At 39.0% G+C, this 23714-nt stretch overlaps 1 gene segment (V, D, J or C); it reads left to right on the top strand.

Moving 5' to 3' along the window:
* Positions 1-411: 411 nt before the first annotated feature.
* Positions 412-23142, top strand: LOC121908458 (the record flags this gene model as incomplete). The annotated part of the segment is given in 2 exon segments: positions 412-540; positions 22823-23142. Coding segments are annotated over 2 exon segments (375 nt in total), but the record flags the coding sequence as incomplete, so codon positions are not given.
* Positions 23143-23714: the final 572 nt, after the last annotated feature.

The raw sequence follows: 23714 nt of genomic DNA, 5'->3' as shown, positions 1-23714 counted from the left end.
GTGGTTTGTTACCAAACAGTCGAGATTCTTTTCACTGGTGAGAAAAATGAAAGAACAATGAAGGCAGAAAGATAGAAGAATGATGTAGACTGTCCTGATAGCTATGAAGTATGGTTCACATCAATGAGAGAGTATCACACAGTAACTCTTCTGACAACAACACTAACAGCTGAGAGGCTCCCACCAAGGGTCCACTTTCTCCTCACTGCTGTTTTATCCTAAAGGACTCAATCAATATACAACACAGTCATTAACTCCATGTGGTAAAACTGTCAGCTGTCAACCAGTGTAATGCTATTAGCTATGAGCTAATCAGTATAATGTGATATGAAAAGCACATTGAACACATTATTAGTCAGAGCTGTGAGAGCAGGGAGGAGGAGATTAAGGGAGGAGCAGAACTGTCACTGAAGTACAGAAAGACACAAACTTTCACTGTGGTGTTTCATACTAAACAACACAGACAGTTTCTTCTTATCTTCAAGATGGTGTCAATGCAATTAAGTCTGTTTTCAACTTTGTTTCTCGTCACACTAACAGGTAGGTGACACACTTCATATTTACTTCTATTGATGTTTGATTGAAAATTGAGCATGAAGTTGTATGTATTCATGTTATGAGTCTTTGACAACATGTTATAACAGAGTTATCTCTTCCTTTAGGTGTCAACTGTCAAGAACTCACTCCAGTCAACAATGAAGAGAACAGTTTAGAAGGCAGCACTGTTACTCTGTCCTACAACTACTCCAAACAAGCTGCTGACAATGATTATTTCTTCTGGTATCGACAATATCCAGGAAAACCACCAGAGTTCCTCATTTCCCATTTCGGTTCAGGAGATCCACTATCAGATCCAGCACCTAGACTGTCTTTTAAAGTCAGTGCAGATAAAACCCAAATGGATCTGCAGATCTCCTCTGCTGCAGTGTCTGACTCTGCTGTGTACTACTGTGCTCTGCAGCCCACAGTGACAGGAAATACCAAAACTCTGTACAAAAACCTTTGGAGCAAAGACAACAGAATACTCCACAACATCCACTAGAGGGAGTCACACACTGTTAAACTTCAGTGGTTTCTTATCAAACAGTCTAGATTCTTTTCCCTCATGAGACACAGTTGTGATGAAGAGTTTTACAAATGAATGTCATTTGACATATGAGTCTCCTCCTACTGACTGCAGAGGTGGCTGCATGGCAGAGAGCTGTTTGATTCCAGCTGTGAACATCAGACCAAACACAACTCACAAAACCACTCAACACTTATTCAAACTCAACATTTACTTACAGCACATTTCACTTGTGTAACCATGGAAACACTGGCTGTCATTTCACTGTTTTCAGCTCTTGTAGGTACGTATGTTTTTGTCATTGTGTGATATTTTCCAAATGATGGATATTTGACTCTGGAACAGAACTTTAATACAACATGTTTCCTTCACTAGGTAACACCTTGGAAGATGATTTCTATAGAAATCAGTCAAATGAACAGTTGATCAGTTTGTGTCCACAGAGTAACACTGTACAGTTGACATTTTCCACTGTCTTCTCCTCTCAGCCTCATGAACAATGTTAGTCTAATGGCTTCATTTTCTCTACTTTTTCCAGGACTAATAGCTGGAGACACAATCTCTCCTGTAAAAGAACAAGTCAGTGGAAGAGAAGGAGAATCTGTCACACTCACATGTACGTATGATACAACCGAGACTACTCCTTGGCTTTTCTGGTACAGACATCATTCTGACCTTCAGGCACCTCAGTTTATACTCTGGAAAGGAGCAAAATCACAGAGTGGTAATGAATATATTCCTGATAAACGATACAAATCCAAAACATCAGCTACATCAACTGAGCTGACCATACAGAGTCTAACCCTGGCAGACACAGCTCTCTACTACTGTGCTCTAGACACACAGTGATAGAAAGTGTAGAAGAGGCTGTACAAAAACCTGAACACAGATATCTGACTACTCTTCAAAGAGGAGGGAAGTGGTATTCAAACCACAGCTTCATATCAGATGGATTCTGCTAATTCCTGTTTTATCAGAGTCACTGTGGTTACAGCTGCTAATGAAACACTGTGGGAGGATTCACATGAGCAGCAAATCCACATCAATGACAAACCAGCTGGATGATGCTTCAAACACAAGACACCATCAAACATAATAAATGGACACTGAAAAAAAACCTCTTATTAAAAATTCAAGGTATCAGATTAGAATGACATCATATGTAACTGATTTATGTAAATGAATGTTTTGTCTATTAAACAGATTTAAATGATGTATATAAATGACACTTTAGAGGAGTTTTCCATTCAACACCATGAAACCAAATCACACAGCAGAAGTCCAGCAATGAAACAACAATATTTGTTAAATATCTTTTGTAGCACCCGACCCTTGGAGCTATTTAGTTAGTAACTGTCTAACAAGTGTTGTATTACTATGGGCGGGGCCCTGGGTACGTTTACCTGTGGCTGACTTTTAATAGAACTATGAACTACAAATATATGATGGTGCCTCCAGTTAGCAGGACTGTATAGTAGGAATCACTCATTTTAAATCCCACTAAGAATTATGTTTTAATTACTATTCCCTGTTTTTAAAACTGAAATCACACCTTAATGAAATGTAAATATGACACACAAACAGTACTTTAAATGCAAATAATGAATTTCATTCATGAAAACAAATATTTAAACCAATTATGAAAATAAAACAGATATAAAAATATTATAAAAATTAAATGTTTGCGTTTGCTTTTAATCCTTCCTCAAAAGTTACATCTTTTTTCTATCTTATTCACCAGTTGCGAAGCTCCTAACTAAAGGGGCCACACACACTCACACACACGCACACACTCACACACACACACACTCACACACTCTCTCTCACACACACACACACACACAATCACTCTGTGACCAAAATAAAATAGTGTCCTTCAAACCAAAACAAAACGTTGCAGACCTGAGTCGTTGCTCGGGAGTGTAGTGACCTAAAACAAATGGACGCTTCACTTGCAAATCCAAGCTACCAAATAAAATAGCAGGTGCAATCATTAGTTGTTACTAACAAATCCCTGAGTTGAAACATGGGTGAAGGATGAGTGAGGTTACAGGCTGGCGGGCGACAACAGTCCAGATGAAGTGAAAGCTGAGCGGGAGACATCTCCTCTTCCAGAGAGTCCAAGGAGTGTTTCCTGGTCCTCAGTCTTCTGCAGATCGCTATATGTCCTTTAACCGTCGTCAAACTCTGCATCCACCAAAGTAATGAACATAAACACTCTTCAGCAGCATATACAACCTTCACACAGCTCCTGTTTGTCGTCTGACTATCTCGTGGAAACTGTTTCAACAGAATCTCCACTTTGTGCTGGTCCAACACTGCTTTTTCCACACAGTCCTCCTGAACAACAGAACGTCTGCTGCTGCTTCCATGACACAGAAATATAACAAATATAATCAGTAACAAGTTTAAGTTCAGGAAAGCTGTCCAGCAGCCGACAAGTGAAACAACCAGTTCAGCTATAATAGCTAATGAGTTCAAGCTAGCCTGCTAACAGCTAATGCTAGCGCTAACGCCTAACATCTGTTAAAACAAAGATTGCAAATCACAGCTGAGATTATTATTTTCATCACTATCTCACAATAAATGCAAACAAACCTCGACTGGGCTTCAAATGATTTCCTGGACTTCTGATGAGTTTCTAGCATGGTTAAGCAGCTATCATTAAAGCTAACATCTGTTTACCTTTGAGCAGCAGGGGACAGTTGGTTTGTTTGGCCTCACACGGGGCACCATAAATGTAGGAGTATTAATACTTTATTAATGAATTACCTTGTTATTAGGGCACCACCTCCTTTTTGGTTAGGATTTGTTAGTGCCAGGAGGAAGCACTAACTCTTGCACATTTATAATTTATACATTTATTAATAGCTAAATGTCTTGAGGATACATTATAAAGCATAGATGATATACAGAAAATAATAAATAAAAAGGAAAGTAAAATAAATAAATAAATAAATAGGGTCTAAGAATGATAATAAAAATAATAAAGAAAATTATTCAGCAAGAGTGGCTCGAAGTGCGTGACTCGAGGCTTAATGTGTTGTACCGGGGAATGCTAAGGGAAAAGCTAATTCAACTTCTCTAAATAAATTCTTTAACTTTAAAATTATTCAACATCAGCCCTTGATCACAAAGCCATGTTATGCCTTACTGTTGATGTGATGCGTCATGGTAGAGGCATCGTCTTGGCAGGTCCAGTGTTGTTGGTGCAGCATCTCCAGTGGTGTTGCAGTGACAGAACCCGGATCAGCTTTGGGCTGTGGCACATCTCCGTAGATGCAGAGGCGTTGAATGTCGGCAAAGAATCAGGCTGTTTCAGGCTGCTCTGAAAGAGTCTTTAGGCCGCCTTCACTTCTGGTTTTCAGTATTGCTCTCGGAGAGCAGGTTCAGTATCAAGCATTCTTCTTCTTCTTCTTCTTCTTCTTCTTCTTCTTCTTCTTCAGGAGCTTATGATCAGGCTTTACTTGGCTTGTAATAACTTGAGTTTAGTGTTGAATAAGGTTTAGTCTGACTACGCTCAAATCTTCAGTGGCGTCTACTTCAAAATAAAATACTGTATGTGGAAATACAAGACTTAAGGTTACTAATAAAACAGAAACAAATTAACTTGTTGCAATAAAAGACTAAATACAGATGTATTTGGTTGAAAAATAAAAAGACGTCCTATGAGTTTTCTTGAGTTCTTGGAGGCCAGCTCAAAAAGGAATCTTTTTGAAGCTGTTTTTATAAGTTAGAATAAGATGGGAGGAGCTTGGGTGTGTTCTAAAGGGGTTCGCGCCGAATTATTGATGAATATTCAATTTCTTTGTCTTAGGGGCTTTAGGTGTGGCTGGTGCTTTGCACACTGCCCTCCTGAAGTAAAGGGATTTGGGGAAATCTAATTCTGAGTTTTTAAATGCAAAAACTCACACTTCAAGTCACTGTTGCCTATTATTTCACATTAAAGCTGTAAACACATTCTTTTCATAGTGTCCAAGCATTCATGATATTTCTGATTAATAACAGTCCTGTCAGCTTGTATCATATTTGTAAAACCATTCAAGAAACAGTTAAGCAGTTTACATGATTCATGATAAGTCAGTTCTTCTAATAACAAACAATAACCTTCGTATTAACACTTCATGATGTCTATGCATACAACTGTCATTAGTTCAACTTTCTCAAACTATCTACACATCTTAAACCATCTATTGAAATAAAGTTTAATACTATAGTGAAAGGAAATAAAGTTATGCAACACTTATGTGATTAGATTACTTTCAGAAACCTATTTAAATATGAGTTGCTAAACTCTTACTTCATAATATGAAGGCATTCAATGTGACTGTTGTTTAACAATAAGAGAAAACTTTAAACTCAGATCCTTCCAGTATTATCTTTACATTCGTATTATTTTAGAAACTTCATTCTTTCAACACAACTACTCTAATTTAACTACTAAAATATGATTGTCTATGAGGTTAATAGATCACAAGTTAAACACTTAAAATACAAAAACATGGTTATCAAACATTCATTAACTCTTCACATAGGGGAATGTAGCTCTTGTCAATAGAGGACAGTATGGTTACCTGTAGTATAAAAGGTTAATGAAATCTAAGTCCTGTATCTCTTTAGTAGATAGTCATACATATGTGAAAGTTATACCATTCTTCTTGTATTTACATGAAAAATTGCATGATATAAGTTGCATAATGATTGGACATTTAATTTACATGAATTTCAGGTTTGCCTCAGATTTGCAGGGAGGCTTCACAAAGTCCTCAGGAATGTGGGTTAGTTTATGGCGTTGTTGATAAGAGTCTGTCTTCCCTCTAAGGTGGGAGTTGTTTCTCTCCGGTCCAGGTGGCCTTTAGGGTCAGTTCATGCTTTTAGTTTGTGTCATAATTCAACTTATCGAAATTGTTTATTAGGAGCTTTCTGAGTCTGTTGAGCATCACTGATCAAACCCCCACTTAGACGGTTACAAAGGTCAGGCCGAGGGTCCGCTATTACAAATTTAGGAATCAAGGGAGTCTGTCTCTTATTTTCCTTAAGAATAAAAGATTAGTTAACAGAATTAAAGAACAAGCGATTGTCCTCCTACACAGAAATATAACGAACATAATCAGTAACAAGTTTTAGTTCAGACAAGCTGTTCTTTTTCATGCACACAGAAAGACATTTTCTGACATTATAAATAGTTGGAGCGAGTGTTTGGCCTGAGATAACTGTCAGGAGCTCCAAGTAAATATGATGAGTTTGTCAGGAGGCTGATGGATCTCAGTGTTCAACTCAAACTTAACAGAACTGAAAGCCGTGTTAAACTGTGATGAAGTTCATGATGTCATTGATGGTTCAACAACCTATAGAGGTGATTTCCTGGTCCCGCCCACTGAGATTTAACTCAACCAATGAGATTCTTTCTGTCTGCAGAGCAGAAATGTTTGAGGAAGTAAAATCCCAATCAGCTTGATGCTGAGGAGAAGGGCTGTGCAGCAGAGAGGCTGTTTAGTTTCTTCATTCTACTGCAGTGGAAGAACATTGATCATCTGCTGTCTGTTTGGTTTCAACAACTCCAAAGACATGTTGCTTTACCTCTTTATACTTTTATCTCACTTTATAGGTGAGTGTTAGAACAGAGATGAAAGTCTCATTTTACCTGATGTATTAACCAGATATCTGTTTTTCATAGCTGGATGATTTTGTGGAAGTAAATTCACAAACAGAAAGAACATGTTGGGTTTTTAATGCATTTTAAAATGACGAAAGGTGACAGTAAAAGTCAAGAACCTCTGTTGAGTCTCTTTTAAAATCTCTTGCAGACTAACTGACATGAATGACTCATTTTGCAGCCATGGGTTCCATGAACAGCATAAAGCCAGAAAATACTGAAGAACGTGTTGCAGAGGGAGAAAACATCAACCTGACCTGTAAATATGAGGGTTCTATCAGAAATATCCAGTTGTACCGACAATACCAGGGATCCAGACCAGAATTCCTGCTCTACATCACTGAGGGGGGATCGATTCATCGAACTGTTTCTGAATTCTCAGCTCACATTAACAAAACAGAGAAACGTGTTGATCTGCAGATCTCCTCTGCTGCAGTGTCTGACTCTGCTGTGTACTACTGTGCTGTGAGGCCCACAGTGACAGGAAACACCAAAACTCTGTACAAAAACCTTTGGAGCAAAGACAACAGAATACTCCACAACATCCACTAGAGGGAGTCACACACTGTTAAACTTCAGTGGTTTCTTATCAAACAGTCTAGATTCTTTTCCCTCATGAGACACAGTTGTGATGAAGAGTTTTACAAATGAATGTCATTTGACATATGAGTCTCCTCCTACTGACTGCAGAGGTGGCTGCATGGCAGAGAGCTGTTTGATTCCAGCTGTGAACATCAGACCAAACACAACTCACAAAACCACTCAACACTTATTCAAACTCAACATTCACTTACAGCACATTTCACTTGTGTAACCATGGAAACACTGGCTGTCATTTTACTGTTTTCAGCTCTTGTAGGTACGTATGTTTTTGTCATTGTGTGATATTTTCCAAATGATGGATATTTGACTCTGGAACAGAACTTTAATACAACATGTTTCCTTCACTAGGTAACACCTTGGAAGATGATTTCTATAGAAATCAGTCAAATGAACAGTTGATCAGTTTGTGTCCACAGAGTAACACTGTACAGTTGACATTTTCCACTGTCTTCTCCTCTCAGCCTCATGAACAATGTTAGTCTAATGGCTTCATTTTCTCTACTTTTTCCAGGACTAATAGCTGGAGACACAATCTCTCCTGTACGAGATGAAGTCAGTGGAAGAGAAGGAGGATCTGTCACACTCACATGTACCTATGATACAACTTCTAGCTATCCTTGGCTTTCCTGGTACAAACATAATTCTGACCTTCAGGCACCTCAGTTTATACTCCGGAAACAAGAGGGGAGCAGTGGTGAATATATTCCTGATAAACGATATAAATCCAAAACATCAGCTACAACAACTGAGCTGACTATACAGAATCTAACCCTGGCAGACACAGCTCTCTACTACTGTGCTCTAGACACACAGTGATAGAAAGTGTAGAAGAGGCTGTACAAAAACCTGAACACAGATATCTGACTACTCTTCAAAGAGGAGGGAAGTGGTATTCAAACCACAGCTTCATATCAGATGGATTCTGCTAATTCCTGTTTTATCAGAGTCACTGTGGTTACAGCTGCTAATGAAACACTGTGGGAGGATTCACATGAGCAGCAAATCCACATCAGTGACAAACCAGCTGGATGATGCTTCAAACACAAGACACCATCAAACATAATAAATGGACACTGACTGACTGACTTCATTCTCTTTGTTCCCTGTGGGATATCAGGCCACAATCAGCTCCTTCCATTGTTCATTATCCTTGGCAACATGTTGAGCTTCACCCCAAATACACACTGAAGCATAAAAACTCTGACATTGCTGCTCATTTATTACATCAAATTAGCCTTTATTGTCTCTCTTGACAGAAATTTGTCTTGGGCATTTAAGAGAACATAGCAGCACTCAGCCTCACCATATACACACAATACACCTGTATTCATATACAGTCAAACTACAGTCAACATGCAGTATCACCCACAGATCTGTATACACCAGAACATACCTACCAAGAATATTAAACAATGCACTACATGAGGACATTGCACATCCCCCCTTGTAAAAGCCATAACACCCCTCCTCCCCTCACTTAATCTCTTACTGATTAGTAGTTTGATTGATAGTGGGACTAAAGAGAATTTATACCTGTTAAACTTACAGTTTGGTAACCTGTAGCTTCTGCCAGAAGGCATCAGCTCGTACTCTCGGTGAAGGATGTGGTTTGGGTCACAGGTGATTTTAAGGCCCTGCCTCCACACTGTCTCCTCAAATATCTCCTGGAGAGAAGATGGGGGCAGCAAGCCACGTATTTCTCCAGTCCTTTTGATCAGGTTTTGGAGTTGTTATTTGAGTTTAAGGGACAGGTTACCAAACCATGTTGTGACGTTGTAACGAATAATAGATCAATGGCTGCCCTGTAGAACAGTAACATAATGCTTTTATCCACTCCATGGACCCTGAGCCTACACAGAAAATACAGACGCTGACTCATTTGTGAACAGACATACTCCACTTGATGAGCCCAATGTAACTGAAAATCAAAGTAAATACTTGTATGTTGTTACCTGCTCAACTCTCCCCATTGATTCAAACGGGGCTGTGATCATCATCAGACCTGGGATCGAAGACCATTTCTTTAGTTTTTTTAACGTTTAACATCAGCTTTTACCCCTCACATCACTGCACAACCTTTTCTATCTGTGACTTATACACAGCAATGTCTAAATCTTTTGTCAGTAAACTGAGTATGGCTGTATCATCAGAAAACTTCATCATGTAGTAGTTTGTGTACTGGTTTCTACAATCATTCATATATAATGTTAAAGAACAGGAGAGCTTACGCAGCCTTAAGGAGCTCCAGTACTTATAACCTCTATGTCAGAGAGAGTTGAGTTGACTTTCACCTGCTGTTGTCTTTCTATGAGAAATGCAAGGAACCATCTGATTATATAGGGGTTCAGCTCCATCTGTTCCAGCTTGTTTAACAGGGTCTGAGGGAGTATGATATTAAATTGTGAACTAAAGTCTATAAACATTAGTCTAACATAAGCTGTAGGATTTTCAAGGTGTTTTAAAATAAGTTGTCGTGTTTAGAGCATCATCAGTGCATCCACCATCATTATAAGCAAATTGGTACCTCGCTTCATAGGTTCCCTACCATAATGCCTTCAATTGATGTCAATGCTACCAGTCTAAAATCACTGTTTTCCTATTTTCACACATCACAAACTCAAAAGAATCAGTTTAACAGCTGAATCTTTTACCAAGTTTAGAATCAGCTGATTCATAAAAATTGAAGTTTCCACAGACGGCTGCAGAGGACCAAAAGACACTAAACTGTCAATTTATATTCAAGAGGAAATCAATTCTGAAAAGACCATAAAAAGTCAAACATTTTTCAAATTATTTGCAGCTTTTAAGATGAAAAACATTAAAGGAGCAGCAGCAGGTTCAGGAATATTATCACCTTTTATATGTTGGGGATCAAAGTGAGTCTGCACCAGATGTAAAACAGGAAACATTCAATCTCCAGTGATGACTACATACAAGACAAGCTATGCTAGGAAAGGAGAGAGGCACAAACATGTGTTTAGTGTAAAGTTGTCAGTAGGAGGGATAACACAGGGCTGTGAATGAGCTCTGTCACTGTGATCAGACTCCTCCTTTAAATCCACCAACTTAGTGTTGATGAAGACTAAACAGAGATCAGAGTCTTCTTTATACTCGCTGTAGCTCAGAGTTACTCAACACTGCAGATATGACGTCTCTGTTCATCTCAGTGTTGCTGGCTGCTATGTGCCTTGGTATGAACACAGCTCTGTTTCTGTCATATCAATCCAACATTGACATGATTCTTTAACAGCTCACTGATACTGTTTGTTGCTGTTTTACAGAATGCAGAGCACAAAAAGACAACGTGCTGCAACCAAAAGGAGATGTGACTGCTGCTGAAGGAGAGGCAGTAACACTTGACTGTCAATATAACAGTAGTGGTACAAATCATTACCTCTTCTGGTACAAACAGGATGGAAACAACAGCCCCAAATTCATCCTGAGCCGCTTTAATATTGGCACAGGAAAAACAGAGGACGAGTTTAAGGAAAGATTTTCATCCACGTTGGATTCAACCTCAAAATCAGTTCCTCTGCAGATCTCCTCTGCTGCAGTGTCTGACTCTGCTGTGTACTACTGTGCTCTGCAGCCCACAGTGACAGGAAACACCAAAACTCTGTACAAAAACCTTTGGAGCAAAGACAACAGAATACTCCACAACATCCACTAGAGGGAGTCACACACTGTTAAACTTCAGTGGTTTCTTATCAAACAGTCTAGATTCTTTTCCCTCATGAGACACAGTTGTGATGAAGAGTTTTACAAATGAATGTCATTTGACATATGAGTCTCCTCCTACTGACTGCAGAGGTGGCTGCATGGCAGAGAGCTGTTTGATTCCAGCTGTGAACATCAGACCAAACACAACTCACAAAACCACTCAACACTTATTCAAACTCAACATTCACTTACAGCATTTCACTTGTGTAACCATGGAAACACTGGCTGTCATTTCACTGTTTTCAGCTCTTGTAGGTACGTATGTTTTTGTCATTGTGTGATATTTTCCAAATGATGGATATTTGACTCTGGAACAGAACTTTAATACAACATGTTTCCTTCACTAGGTAACACCTTGGAAGATGATTTCTATAGAAATCAGTCAAATGAACAGTTGATCAGTTTGTGTCCACAGAGTAACACTGTACAGTTGACATTTTCCACTGTCTTCTCCTCTCAGCCTCATGAACAATGTTAGTCTAATGGCTTCATTTTCTCTACTTTTTCCAGGACTAATAGCTGGAGACACAATCTCTCCTGAACGAGATGAAGTCAGTAGGAGAGAAGGAGAATCTGTCACACTAACCTGTACCTATCAGTCAAGCTATAGCAATCCTGTGCTTTACTGGTACAGACATCATTCTGACCTTCAGGCACCTCAGTTTATACTCTGGAAACAAGAAAGGAGCAGTAGTGAATATATTCTTGATAAACGATATAAATCCAAAACATCAGCTACAACAACTGAGCTGACCATACAGAGTCTAACCCTGGCGGACACAGCTCTCTACTACTGTGCTGTAGACACACAGTGATAGAAAGTGTAGAAGAGGCTGTACAAAAACCTGAACACAGATATCTGACTACTCTTCAAAGAGGAGGGAAGTGGTATTCAAACCACAGCTTCATATCAGATGGATTCTGCTAATTCCTGTTTTATCAGAGTCACTGTGGTTACAGCTGCTAATGAAACACTGTGGGAGGATTCACATGAGCAGCAAATCCACATCAATGACAAACCAGCTGGATGATGCTTCAAACACAAGACACCATTTCAGAGACAAAAAATATTAAATGAAAAAAAAAAATAAATAAACTTTATTTATATGGCAAAAATTAGTCTCATTGGTTCACTAGTTTCTAAACAAGGAATTACATTTTACCCGTGTCAGTTTAGGTCAGGTTGCATGAAATTTCAGGCCACTGTCAGGAGATTTGTTTTGAATGTCTGACTGCGTCAGTAGAATCTACGTATCCACCTATCTGTGTTGTCTAGGAAACCCTCCTCCGACCTCGGTGACCATGGCGATGCTGATTTACCCTCCATCAGAGAGGTTTCTGCTTTCCCCAAAACACACGCTTTACATGAACGGCTGTGTGAGCAAAACTCCACAAAACTACATTGTAAAATTCTCTGATGACGCCACCATTCTGGGCTTATTACACAGTGATGAAGACACATCACTTTACCACTATGATATCAAACAGTTTGTGGATTAATGTGACGCTCACCATCTTATCTTGAATATAAATAAAACAGAGGAGATGATATTCGATCCAAAGTCAATTGGTGACCATAGTCCAACTATCATTCACAACACACCCAACAAACAGGTTTCCTCATACAAATATCTCGTTGTTCACACTGACAGCTCGCTCACATGGCATGTACATGTTGAAAATCTGCTCCAGGCTACAACAGAGGATGTACTTTGTGAGAAGGCTTAGACTCTAAACAGCAAACTAATGTTTTTATTTTTACCAAATGATTTTAGAAAGTTTGGTAACCTGTCAGCACTTTTTAAGTCTAAGCTTGCACATCTTATCCAAACAGACATGAAGATTATAGGTCAAAAAGAACAAAACCATCTTCAGTCTTTGTGTGAAAGATCTGTGCTCAGAGAGGCACAGAAAATTCTGAATGATCCAACACACATCCTGAACTCTGAATTTGAAGTGTTGCCTTTCAGGATCCTGCAATGCAGACTGAACCGGTACAAGAACTCATTCATTCCATCCTCCATCAAGATATTAAATAGCTACAAGTAGTGGAGTTTATTCATCGTGCATAAAATATTAAATGGCTATAGTCAAAGAAAACTAATATCATTTTTCCTCTGAGTGATTTATAATTGAATCAAAAAGGCTTCCTTGTAATTACTGAGTAATTAGTACAACTTACACAAGTCGCTCCTGACTGAACTGTTACTGAGGATGAAGTGATGATGTGAAAAAAACTGAAATTATTTTAATGTAAAATCACTTTTTGTATCCAACATGAGTGAAACATGATTTATATGATGGTGACTGCAGCATCAGAGTTTCCAGAGTTGAAGGTAGAGGAAGAGTAACTGAGAGAAGTGAAAATACAGATCTAAGAGGAGACGGAGAGATTCAGGGAGGAGCTAAGCTGTTACTGAACTATAGAAGAGAGACGAACTTCCATATTCAGCAGAGTTCAATACACAAACCACAAACATTACCTTCATTCAAAATGCTGGCTTTGCAATACTCCGTATTTTACTTACTATTTCTGGCCATTCTTACAGGTATGTTGGATTCTGTATTTTTTAAAAGTTTAATACTAATAGTATCTGAATGTGATTCATTTACTGAGACAACATGTTATAACAGAGTTGTCTCTTCCTTTAGGTGTCAGATGTGAAGAACTCACTCCAGTCAACAATGAAGAGAACAGTTTAGAAGGCAGCACTGTTACTCTGTCCTACAAATACTCCAAACAAGCTGATGGCAATGATCGATTCTTCTGGTATCGACAATATCCAGCAAAACCACCAGAATTCCTCATCTCTCACACAGGAACGGGGGATCCACTATCAGATCCAGTATCTAGACTGTCTTTTAATGTGAGTGAAGATAAAACTCAAATGGATCTGCAGATCTCCTCTGCTGCAGTGACAGACTCTGCTCTGTACTACTGTGCTGTGAGGCCCACAGTGACAGCAAACCCACAGTCTCTGTACAAAAACACAAGCTGACACACTGACAAGCTGCTGGAAGCCTTTTTTCCACACTGTTGTACTGAACTTTTTACCTCCACTAGAGGGCCACATTATCAAGTAGGCGGTGCACTACTTCTGCACTGTGTTCAACCATTCTGTCAATAATAACTGCTGCTGTGAAGAGAACAATTCTCAGACTGAATGTTGAACATCAGATAGTTTCTCCTGTTGATTTAAACCTTGTTGTAGAGATGGAACATTGGCTGTGGATTATTCTTGCTGCTCTTTTCTTTGGTAAGACAGAAAACAGAATGTGTTTCCTTTCTCAACAGTTTTTAACACACAACTGAGCTATAAGTGCTTTTAATGTCCTTCATAGAGGGAACATTTATAACTTAACAAAAAAGATGTGGTTCAGTCTGACAGACAGCAGTCAGTAAAAAACAGACTATTCTAGATGTGTCAGTGTCTGCTAGGTAACTCTTTAAAGCTGCTGATTGTTCTCCTTTAATCAATCATCTTTATTGATTCATCTCTTCCTCTGCATGTTCTGTTCTTCCCCAGAGTGTAAAGGACAAGACAGCGTGACCCAGCCAACAGGAGATGTCATTGCTGCTGAAGGAGACACAGTTACACTTGGCTGTCAATATAAGAGCAGTGTAACTCCTTATTTGTTCTGGTACAAACAAGAAGTAAATGATTTCCCAAAGTATGTTTTGCAATGTTTGTCTGGAGGAGGAGATAATGCTGCCGAGTTCCAGAAAGACAGATTTGATGCTACATTGAACAAAACATCAGTTCCTCTGAAGATCCAGAAGCTGCAGCTGTCTGACTCTGCTGTGTACTACTGTGCTCTGCAGCCCACAGTGACAGGAAACACCAAAACTCTGTACAAAAACCTTTGGAGCAAAGACAACAGAATACTCCACAACATCCACTATAGGTAGTCACACACTGTTAAACTTCAGTGGTTTCTTATCAAACAGTCTAGATTCTTTTCCCTCATGAGACACAGTTGTGATGAAGAGTTTTACAAATGAATGTCATTTGACATATGAGTCTCCTCCTACTGACTGCAGAGGTGGCTGCATGGCAGAGAGCTGTTTGATTCCAGCTGTGAACATCAGACCAAACACAACTCACAAAACCACTCAACACTTATTCAAACTCAACATTCACTTACAGCATTTCACTTGTGTAACCATGGAAACACTGGCTGTCATCTTACTGTTTTCAGCTCTTGTAGGTACGTATGTTTTTGTCATTGTGTGATATTTTCCAAATGACGGATATTTGACTCTGGAACAGAACTTTAATACAACATGTTTCCTTCACTAGGTAACACCTTGGAAGATGATTTCTATAGAAATCAGTCAAATGAACAGTTGATCAGTTTGTGTCCACAGAGTAACACTGTACAGTTGACATTTTCCACTGTCTTCTCCTCTCAGCCTCATGAACAATGTTAGTCTAATGGCTTCATTTTCTCTACTTTTTCCAGGACTAATAGCTGGAGACACAATCTCTCCTGTAAAAGAAGAAGTCAGTAGAAGAGAAGGAGAATCTGTCACACTCACATGGAACTATCAGACAAGCTATAGTGCTCCTTGGCTTTACTGGTACAAACATCATTCTGACCTTCAGGCACCTCAGTTTATACTCTGGAAACGAGAAGGGAGCACAGCTGAATATATTCCTGATAAACGATATGCATCCAAAACATCAGATACAACAACTGAGCTGACCATACAGAGTCTAACCCTGGCAGACACAGCTCTCTACTACTGTGCTCTAGACACACAGTGATAGAAAGTGTAGAAGAGGCTGTACAAAAACCTGAACACAGATATCTGACTACTCTTCAAAGAGGAGGGAAGTGGTATTCAAACCACAGCTTCATATCAGATGGATTCTGCTAATTCCTGTTTTATCAGAGTCACTGTGGTTACAGCTGCTAATGAAACACTGTGGGAGGATTCACATGAGCAGCAAATCCACATCAATGACAAACCAGCTGGATGATGCTTCAAACACAAGACACCATCAAACATAAAGTGACATAAAACTGTGTGTTGAACAAAAACCTGAAGTTACTCGTCGGGTTAAAAAGTGAATGTAATGAAAATATGAGAATGTTTGTTTCATACTGTCAGTTTTTATCATGAGCTGTTTCCATTAGACATTCAACAAGGGTGTCTGCTGCCTCCACTGTTTGAACCACAAGTCAAGTCAAATTAAATAAACTGTTATGTATATAGCACATTTCACACAACAGGCATAAACTCATTGTGCTTAAAAACAAAAGCAAAACAAAACAAAAGAAAGTAAAGATCATACATGACAAAAACCTATGACATTACATTAACATTACATATATAAAATATAAGATAAAACATAAAATAAGGAGATGTTACATATATAAAAACATATCAGACAACATATAAACTTAGAAGGTAAGAAGGTATTGCAATAAGAGAATAGGGTGAGAAGGTATTATTATTATCATTATTAAAAAGAAATAACAATAATAATACTGATTATAAAATGAAGGTTTTACCCTTTAAACTAACTAAAAGCTTGTAACTAACTAACTAAAAGATGTTTTTAGTCTGCTTTTAAAGGAAGACACTGTTGTAACAGACCTGAGTTCATGTGGTAGAGAATTCCAGAGAGTAGGACCATAATGACTGAAGGCACCATGAGCTGATTAAGTAAGTAAGTAAAACTTTATTTATATAGCACCTTTTTTAACACAGGTTACAAAGTGCTTTACAGTGACGTTGGGACACAAAGAAAATAGGACACAAAAACCATGAAAGACACATTCAAGAACACATACAGACATCTCAAACATAGGAACACAGCAAGCATACAGTCATCACCCAGAGCACACACTTGAATTTATCAAATGTTATGAGAAAACCATTTTAAAAAAAGGAGGTTTTTAGGTGTTTTTTTGAAACAGTCAACAGATTCAGCTGATCTGATGGAAGTGGGGAGATTGTTCCAAAGTCTGGGTGCCAGGGCAGCAAAAGCACAGTCACCTTTGGTTTTTAGTTTGGCACGTGGTACGGCCAACAGGTTTTGGTTGGAAGACCTAACTGACCGCATGGTAGTATACGGGCTTAGTAGCTGGGATACATAGGCAGGAGCTAAACCGTGTAAGGCCTTGTAAGTGATGAAGAGAATCTTGGAATCAATCCTGAGCTTCACTGGCAGCCGATGCAGTGAGGCTAAAACAGGAGTGATGTGGGATCTGCGGCCAGTCCTAGTTAATAGCCTCGCTGCTGCATTTTGTACAAGCTGAAGACGTGACAGGTCAGCTTGAGAGTTTATTCTTGGTATAGTGAGGAGACATTTACTTGATGATCTCAGGGGTCTGTCTGCTGTGTGTTCAGAGAGCATGTCAATGACGTAGGAGGGAGCTAGACTGTTCATAGCTTTAAAAACAATAAGAAGTATTTTAAAATCAGTTCTTTCTGTTCACACCTTTTGGTTTTGGTTAATACTCTGGCTGCAGCATTCTGAATAAGCTGGAGTTTATTACACGCTTGCTTTGCCAGTCCAGCAAAGAGTCCATTACAATAGTCTAGTTGACTGGAAATTAATGCATGAACCAACTTTTCAGAATCTGACTGTGATAGGAAAGATCTAACTTTGGATATATTTCTAAGATGATAAAAAGCAGTCTTAGAGATATCGGATACGTGCTTCTGAAAGTTAAGATCAGCGTCCAAAATCACACCCAAGTTTTTGACATGCTCACAGGGTTTTACCAACAGGGGAGTTAACAAAGAGTGAATCTGGTGCCTCAAAACCTTCAGACCTGCTAAAAGAGTCTCTGTTTTGTCCTCATTTAGCTGTAAGAAATTTTTGGCCATCCAATATTTGACATCAGTAAAGCACTGGATGAGATCATTCACTGGGTTAAGGTGGTTGGCAGAAACAGATATGTATAACTGTGTGTCGTCAGCATAGGACTGATATGATATGTTGTATTGTTGAATGATGGACCCAAGTGGGAGCATATACAGATTAAACAGTAGAGGACCAGGAACTGACCCTTGAGGGACTCCATATGGAACGCTGACTTCATCTGATTCAAAGTTACCAACAGAAACAGAGAAAGATCTACCAGTAAGATAAGAAGAAAACCAGTTAAGAACAGTGCCTCTAAGGCCTAAACAGTGTTCAAAGCTCTTAAGAAGAATTTCATGGTCAACTGTATCGAAGGCTGTGCTGAGGTGGAGAAGTACCAGAACATTTACACACTTCAACTCCTCCTTTTATTGAACAACAGCGCCATCAGGTGGACACTGACAACATGATTCACTGATCAAATGAAATCTTTATTTTTTTTTATCAAATCTTTTTTAAAATATTTCTTAACAAGAGTACAAACACTAATAATGTTCAGCCATTGAACATAATGTAATATCTCCTTTGAAGTAACAATGAAACATATCACCCCACAGCAGAGCTTCCCCCAACCCTGTCTGCCCCCACATAACAATAAATAAATAATAAATAAATGAACCCAGGACCAGTGGAACAGTTCGTGTGGACTCATTGGATGATCAAGGATGACCACAGTGAGTGTGGATCAATACACAGCAGGCAGCAGAAGATCATGACAGATACAGGAATCACAACAGGCCTTTCAATGTCTCAGCAGCTGAGAGCCTCATATTCAAATTCACTTCTTTATCCCCGTTTATATCGTTTTTATCATTATAACATCAAGAAAAGAGAGAACCCATTGTCTGATGGTCAGAGTGTTTGGGGGCTTCCAACATACTGCAATCATTTTCTTAGCAGCTGTTAGACCTGAAAGCACTATACACTTCTGATGTTTAGGTTGGTTAGGTTAGTTAACAGGTTCAATCTCCTCATGATGAGCTGCTCTGGATAAGAGCCTCAGCTAAACAGCTGAAATGTAAATGTGATGTAAATGTTGAGAGTTCCTCAACAGATGATAAAGAGGAAGGGCCAATGATGTGAAGGCCCAGATCCATCAGAGTATCAATGTTCTTCCTCTCTCTCCTCCCCTCTCACTGCAGACATGAAACACTGGCTGAGAAACATCCTGATTCTGACTCTCTGGCTAGGTAACTCTTTAAAGCTGCTGATTGTTCTCCTTTAATCAATCATCTTTATTGATTCATCTCTTCCTCTGCATGTTCTGTTCTTCCCCAGAGTGTAAAGGACAAGACAGCGTGACCCAGCCAACAGGAGATGTCATTGCTGCTGAGGGAGACACAGTTACACTTGCTTGTACATTTGAGACCAGTAGAACAGGTTCTACTTTGTTCTGGTACAAACAAGAAGTAAACGATTTCCCAAAGTTGTTACTTCAAAGCTTCTCTGGAACAGCAGCTAATACTGCAGCTGAAGAACGGATTGATGCTAAAATCAACCTTTGGAGCAAAGACAACAGAATACTCCACAACATCCACTAGAGGGAGTCACACACTGTTAAACTTCAGTGGTTTCTTATCAGACAGTCTAGATTCTTTTCCCTCATGAGACACAGTTGTGATGAAGAGTTTTACAAATGAATGTCATTTGACATATGAGTCTCCTCCTACTGACTGCAGAGGTGGCTGCATGGCAGAGAGCTGTTTGATTCCAGCTGTGAACATCAGACCAAACACAACCCACAAAACCACTCAGCACTTATTCAAAGTCAATATTCACTTACAGCATTTCACTTGTGTAACCATGGAAACACTGGCTGTCATTTTGCTGTTTTCAGCTCTTGTAGGTACGTATGTTTTTGTCATTGTGTGATATTTTCCAAATGATGGATATTTGACTCTGGAACAGAACTTTAATACAACATGTTTCCTTCACTAGGTAACACCTTGGAAGATGATTTCTATAGAAATCAGTCAAATGAACAGTTGATCAGTTTGTGTCCACAGAGTAACACTGTACAGTTGACATTTTCCACTGTCTTCTCCTCTCAGCCTCATGAACAATGTTAGTCTAATGGCTTCATTTTCTCTACTTTTTCCAGGACTAATAGCTGGAGACACAATCTCTCCTGAACAAGATGAAGTCAGTGGAAGAGAAGGAGAATCTGTCACACTCACATGTACCTATCAGACAAGTGCAGGGGGTGCTTACCTTTACTGGTACAAACATCATTCTGACCCTCAGGCACCTCAGTTTATACTTTATAAAGGAGGAGGATCATGGAGTGGTGAATATATTCCTGATGAACGATATAAATCCAAAACATCAGCTACAACAACTGAGCTGACCATACAGAGTCTAACCCTGGCAGACACAGCTCTCTACTACTGTGCTTTGAGGCCCACAGTGATAGAAAGTGTAGAAGAGGCTGTACAAAAACCTGAACACAGATATCTGACTAGTCTTCAAAGAGGAGGGAAGTGGTATTCAAACCACAGCTTCATATCAGATGGATTCTGCTAATTCCTGTTTTATCAGAGTCACTGTGGTTACAGCTGCTAATGAAACACTGTGGGAGGATTCACATGAGCAGCAAATCCACATCAATGACAAACCAGCTGGATGATGCTTCAAACACAAGACACCATCAAACATAAAGTGACATAAAACTGTGTGTTGAACAAAAACCTGAAGTTACTCGTCCGGTTAAAAAGTGAATGTAATGAAAATATGAGAATGTTTGTTTCATACTGTCAGTTTTTATCATGAGCTGTTTCCATTAGACATTCAACAAGGGTGTCTGCTGCCTCCACTGTTTGAACTACGAGTGTGAATGAGATATGGTCATTGACTACTGAGCATGTGCAGGAATGCTATTCTGTTAACAGAGCTTCGCTAGCTTCTTGTGCTACATATCACTATCTATTAACATGGTACTACATTATGAATTTCTTGAAGAATTTCAGCACAAGTTACAGTACATTTCTCAATCAGGTTGTAGCCACTGTAGGTCTTTGGTTATTGGCCATGATTAATGCTTCTTAACTGTTTAAAGTTAACTAGTGTGCAGTGTCTGCTTAACAAACCTGATCTGGATCCAACTGTATGCAATCATTTCAGGTCTAGCTCAAAATGACCTTTTATTTCAAAAAATATTTTGAGTTGTTGGATCTTAGCTCAGATTTCGATAAAGTGGATCATGGAGTCCTCAGTGACAGGCTACAACGGTGGGTTGGCCCATCTGTTTCTGATTTAAGCTGGTTTATATCATATTTATCAAATAAATAATTATTTGTGATGGTTGGTAATGATATGTCTGATGCTGCTGTCTTGAGTTATGGAGTGCCTCAAGGGTCTGTTATTGGTCCTATCTTATTTTCTATTCATATACTACTGTTTTAACATATCTTTTCACTTTTATGTAGACGACAAACAGCTGTACATTTCCCTCAAATGTGGCAATTTCAACAAACTGTCTGATTTAAAGGATTGCCTGGACTCTATGAGAAGCTGGATGTTTAAAAACTTCTTTAACTTTCTTATTCAGTGATGATACAACAGAGGTTTTGAGGCACTATTTAACTATATAACTAAATCTTTACTTCAAGATTCAAGATTTAGTTTATTGACATTTTCTTGTGTATTTGCATATACAAGAAACAAAATGCTGTTCCTCCCAGCTCACAGCAGCGCAACAACAACATAAAGGATAAAGATATACTGTGTATGCAAAAATTCTATTTAAAAAAATGATAAAAACACATAAATCCCAAGAGACAAAAACAAAAAATGATCGAGCAGTTAGCAGCACAGTGTATTAAAGTGCATTTAGAGAGAAAAGTACATGTCTCAATTGGATGTAGACAGCTCTTGCATGTCAACAACTGACCAGCACTGATGGGGGAGTTATATAATCCATTATGCTGTCCAGAGAACATTTGGCAACATGATTGTTGTTGCATGACCGGTGTGTATAGGTTAACAGTTAGCCTAGCTTGCACTCATCTGCGCTTTCTTTAGGTCCACTGGGTGCAGCAGACCAAACGCCATCAGCTGATTTAGCTCCCAGCCAGTATTTCTCGAAGCAAAAGTCTTTGTTACAAATGTCCAAAAAAACTGATATAGACATATTATAGACATATTTCCCCTACACTCCACAGGATGACACAGACGTAGACGTAGACATGGACAACGATACTGCAAGTCAGAACTACGAGAGGCCGCTGCAAACGTTGGTTGTGCCACCATCACACCAGTTCATGGAGAGAGAGAATACCACCAACAAGGACCCCTTAATTTCTCTTCTTGTCTCTTTCTCTTCTTCACAAAATAACTCTTCTGTTAGCTTCCTCAGTGCAGTTTCTCCTTTGGAATGTAGGTAACAGTAGCAGGTAGCAGTTGACAGCTAGCTAGCTGTTTTGATTTAAAAATATATCTAAAGATGATATTTCCTCTACTGTTAATTAATTTTGTTGCCTCTTCTGTAGAGTATCTTCTGAAGAGTATTTGAAGGTTATTTTGCAAAATGTCCCACTTTGTAGGTCCAAGTTTGAGATGTATTCAGGAGCCCATCTCTGGTGCAGCCACTCTCTGAGCTGTGAGAGCAGGGAGGAGGAGATTAAGGGAGGAGCAAAACTGTCACTGAAGTACAGAAAGACACAAACTTTCACTGTGGTGTTTCATACTAAACAACACAGACAGTTTCTTCTTATCTTCATGATGGTGTCAATGCAATTAAGTCTGTTTTCAACTTTGTTTCTGATCACACTAACAGGTAGGTGACACACTTCATATTTACTTCTATTGATGTTTGATTGAAAACTGAGCATGAAGTTGTATGTATTCATGTTATGAGTCTTTGACAACATGTTATAACAGAGTTATCTCTTCCTTTAGGTGTCAGCTGTCAAGAACTCACTCCAGTCAACAATAAAGAGTACAGTTTAGAAGGCAGCACTGTTACTCTGTCCTACAACTACTCCAATACCATAACTAATGAAGATTTCTTCTGGTACCGACAATATCAAGGAAAACCACCAGAGTTCCTCATGTACATCTCAGGCGGTAGTTTCACAAGACCAGCAGATTCTCTGAAGTCAGAAACAAGATTCTCTACTGGACTGTTTGAAGACAAGCGTGGAGTCAAACTGCAGATCTCCTCTGCTGCAGTGTCTGACTCTGCTGTGTACTACTGTGCTCTGCAGCCCACAGTGACAGGAAACACCAAAACTCTGTACAAAAACCTTTGGAGCAAAGACAACAGAATACTCCATAACATCCACTAGAGGGAGTCACACACTGTTAAACTTCAGTGGTTTCCTATCAAACAGTCTAGATTCTTTTCCCTCATGAGACACAGTTGTGATGAAGAGTTTTACAAATGAATGTCATTTGACATATGAGTCTCCTCCTACTGACTGCAGAGGTGGCTGCATGGCAGAGAGCTGTTTGATTCCAGCTGTGAACATCAGACCAAACACAACTCACAAAACCACTCAACACTTATTCAAACTCAACATTCACTTACAGCACATTTCACTTGTGTAACCATGGAAACACTGGCTGTCATTTTACTGTTTTCAGCTCTTGTAGGTATGTATGTTTTTGTCATTGTGTGATATTTTCCAAATGATGGATATTTGACTCTGGAACAGAACTTTAATACAACATGTTTCCTTCACTAGGTAACACCTTGGAAGATGATTTCTATAGAAATCAGTCAAATGAACAGTTGATCAGTTTGTGTCCACAGAGTAACACTGTACAGTTGACATTTTCCACTGTCTTC

Source organism: Thunnus maccoyii, chromosome 12, assembly GCF_910596095.1.
Source record: "Thunnus maccoyii chromosome 12, fThuMac1.1, whole genome shotgun sequence".
In the NCBI taxonomy this organism is placed as follows: Eukaryota; Metazoa; Chordata; class Actinopteri; order Scombriformes; family Scombridae; genus Thunnus; species Thunnus maccoyii.
The sequence above is the reverse complement of the archived record's forward strand: the minus strand, read 5'-3'. Positions and strand labels throughout refer to the sequence as shown.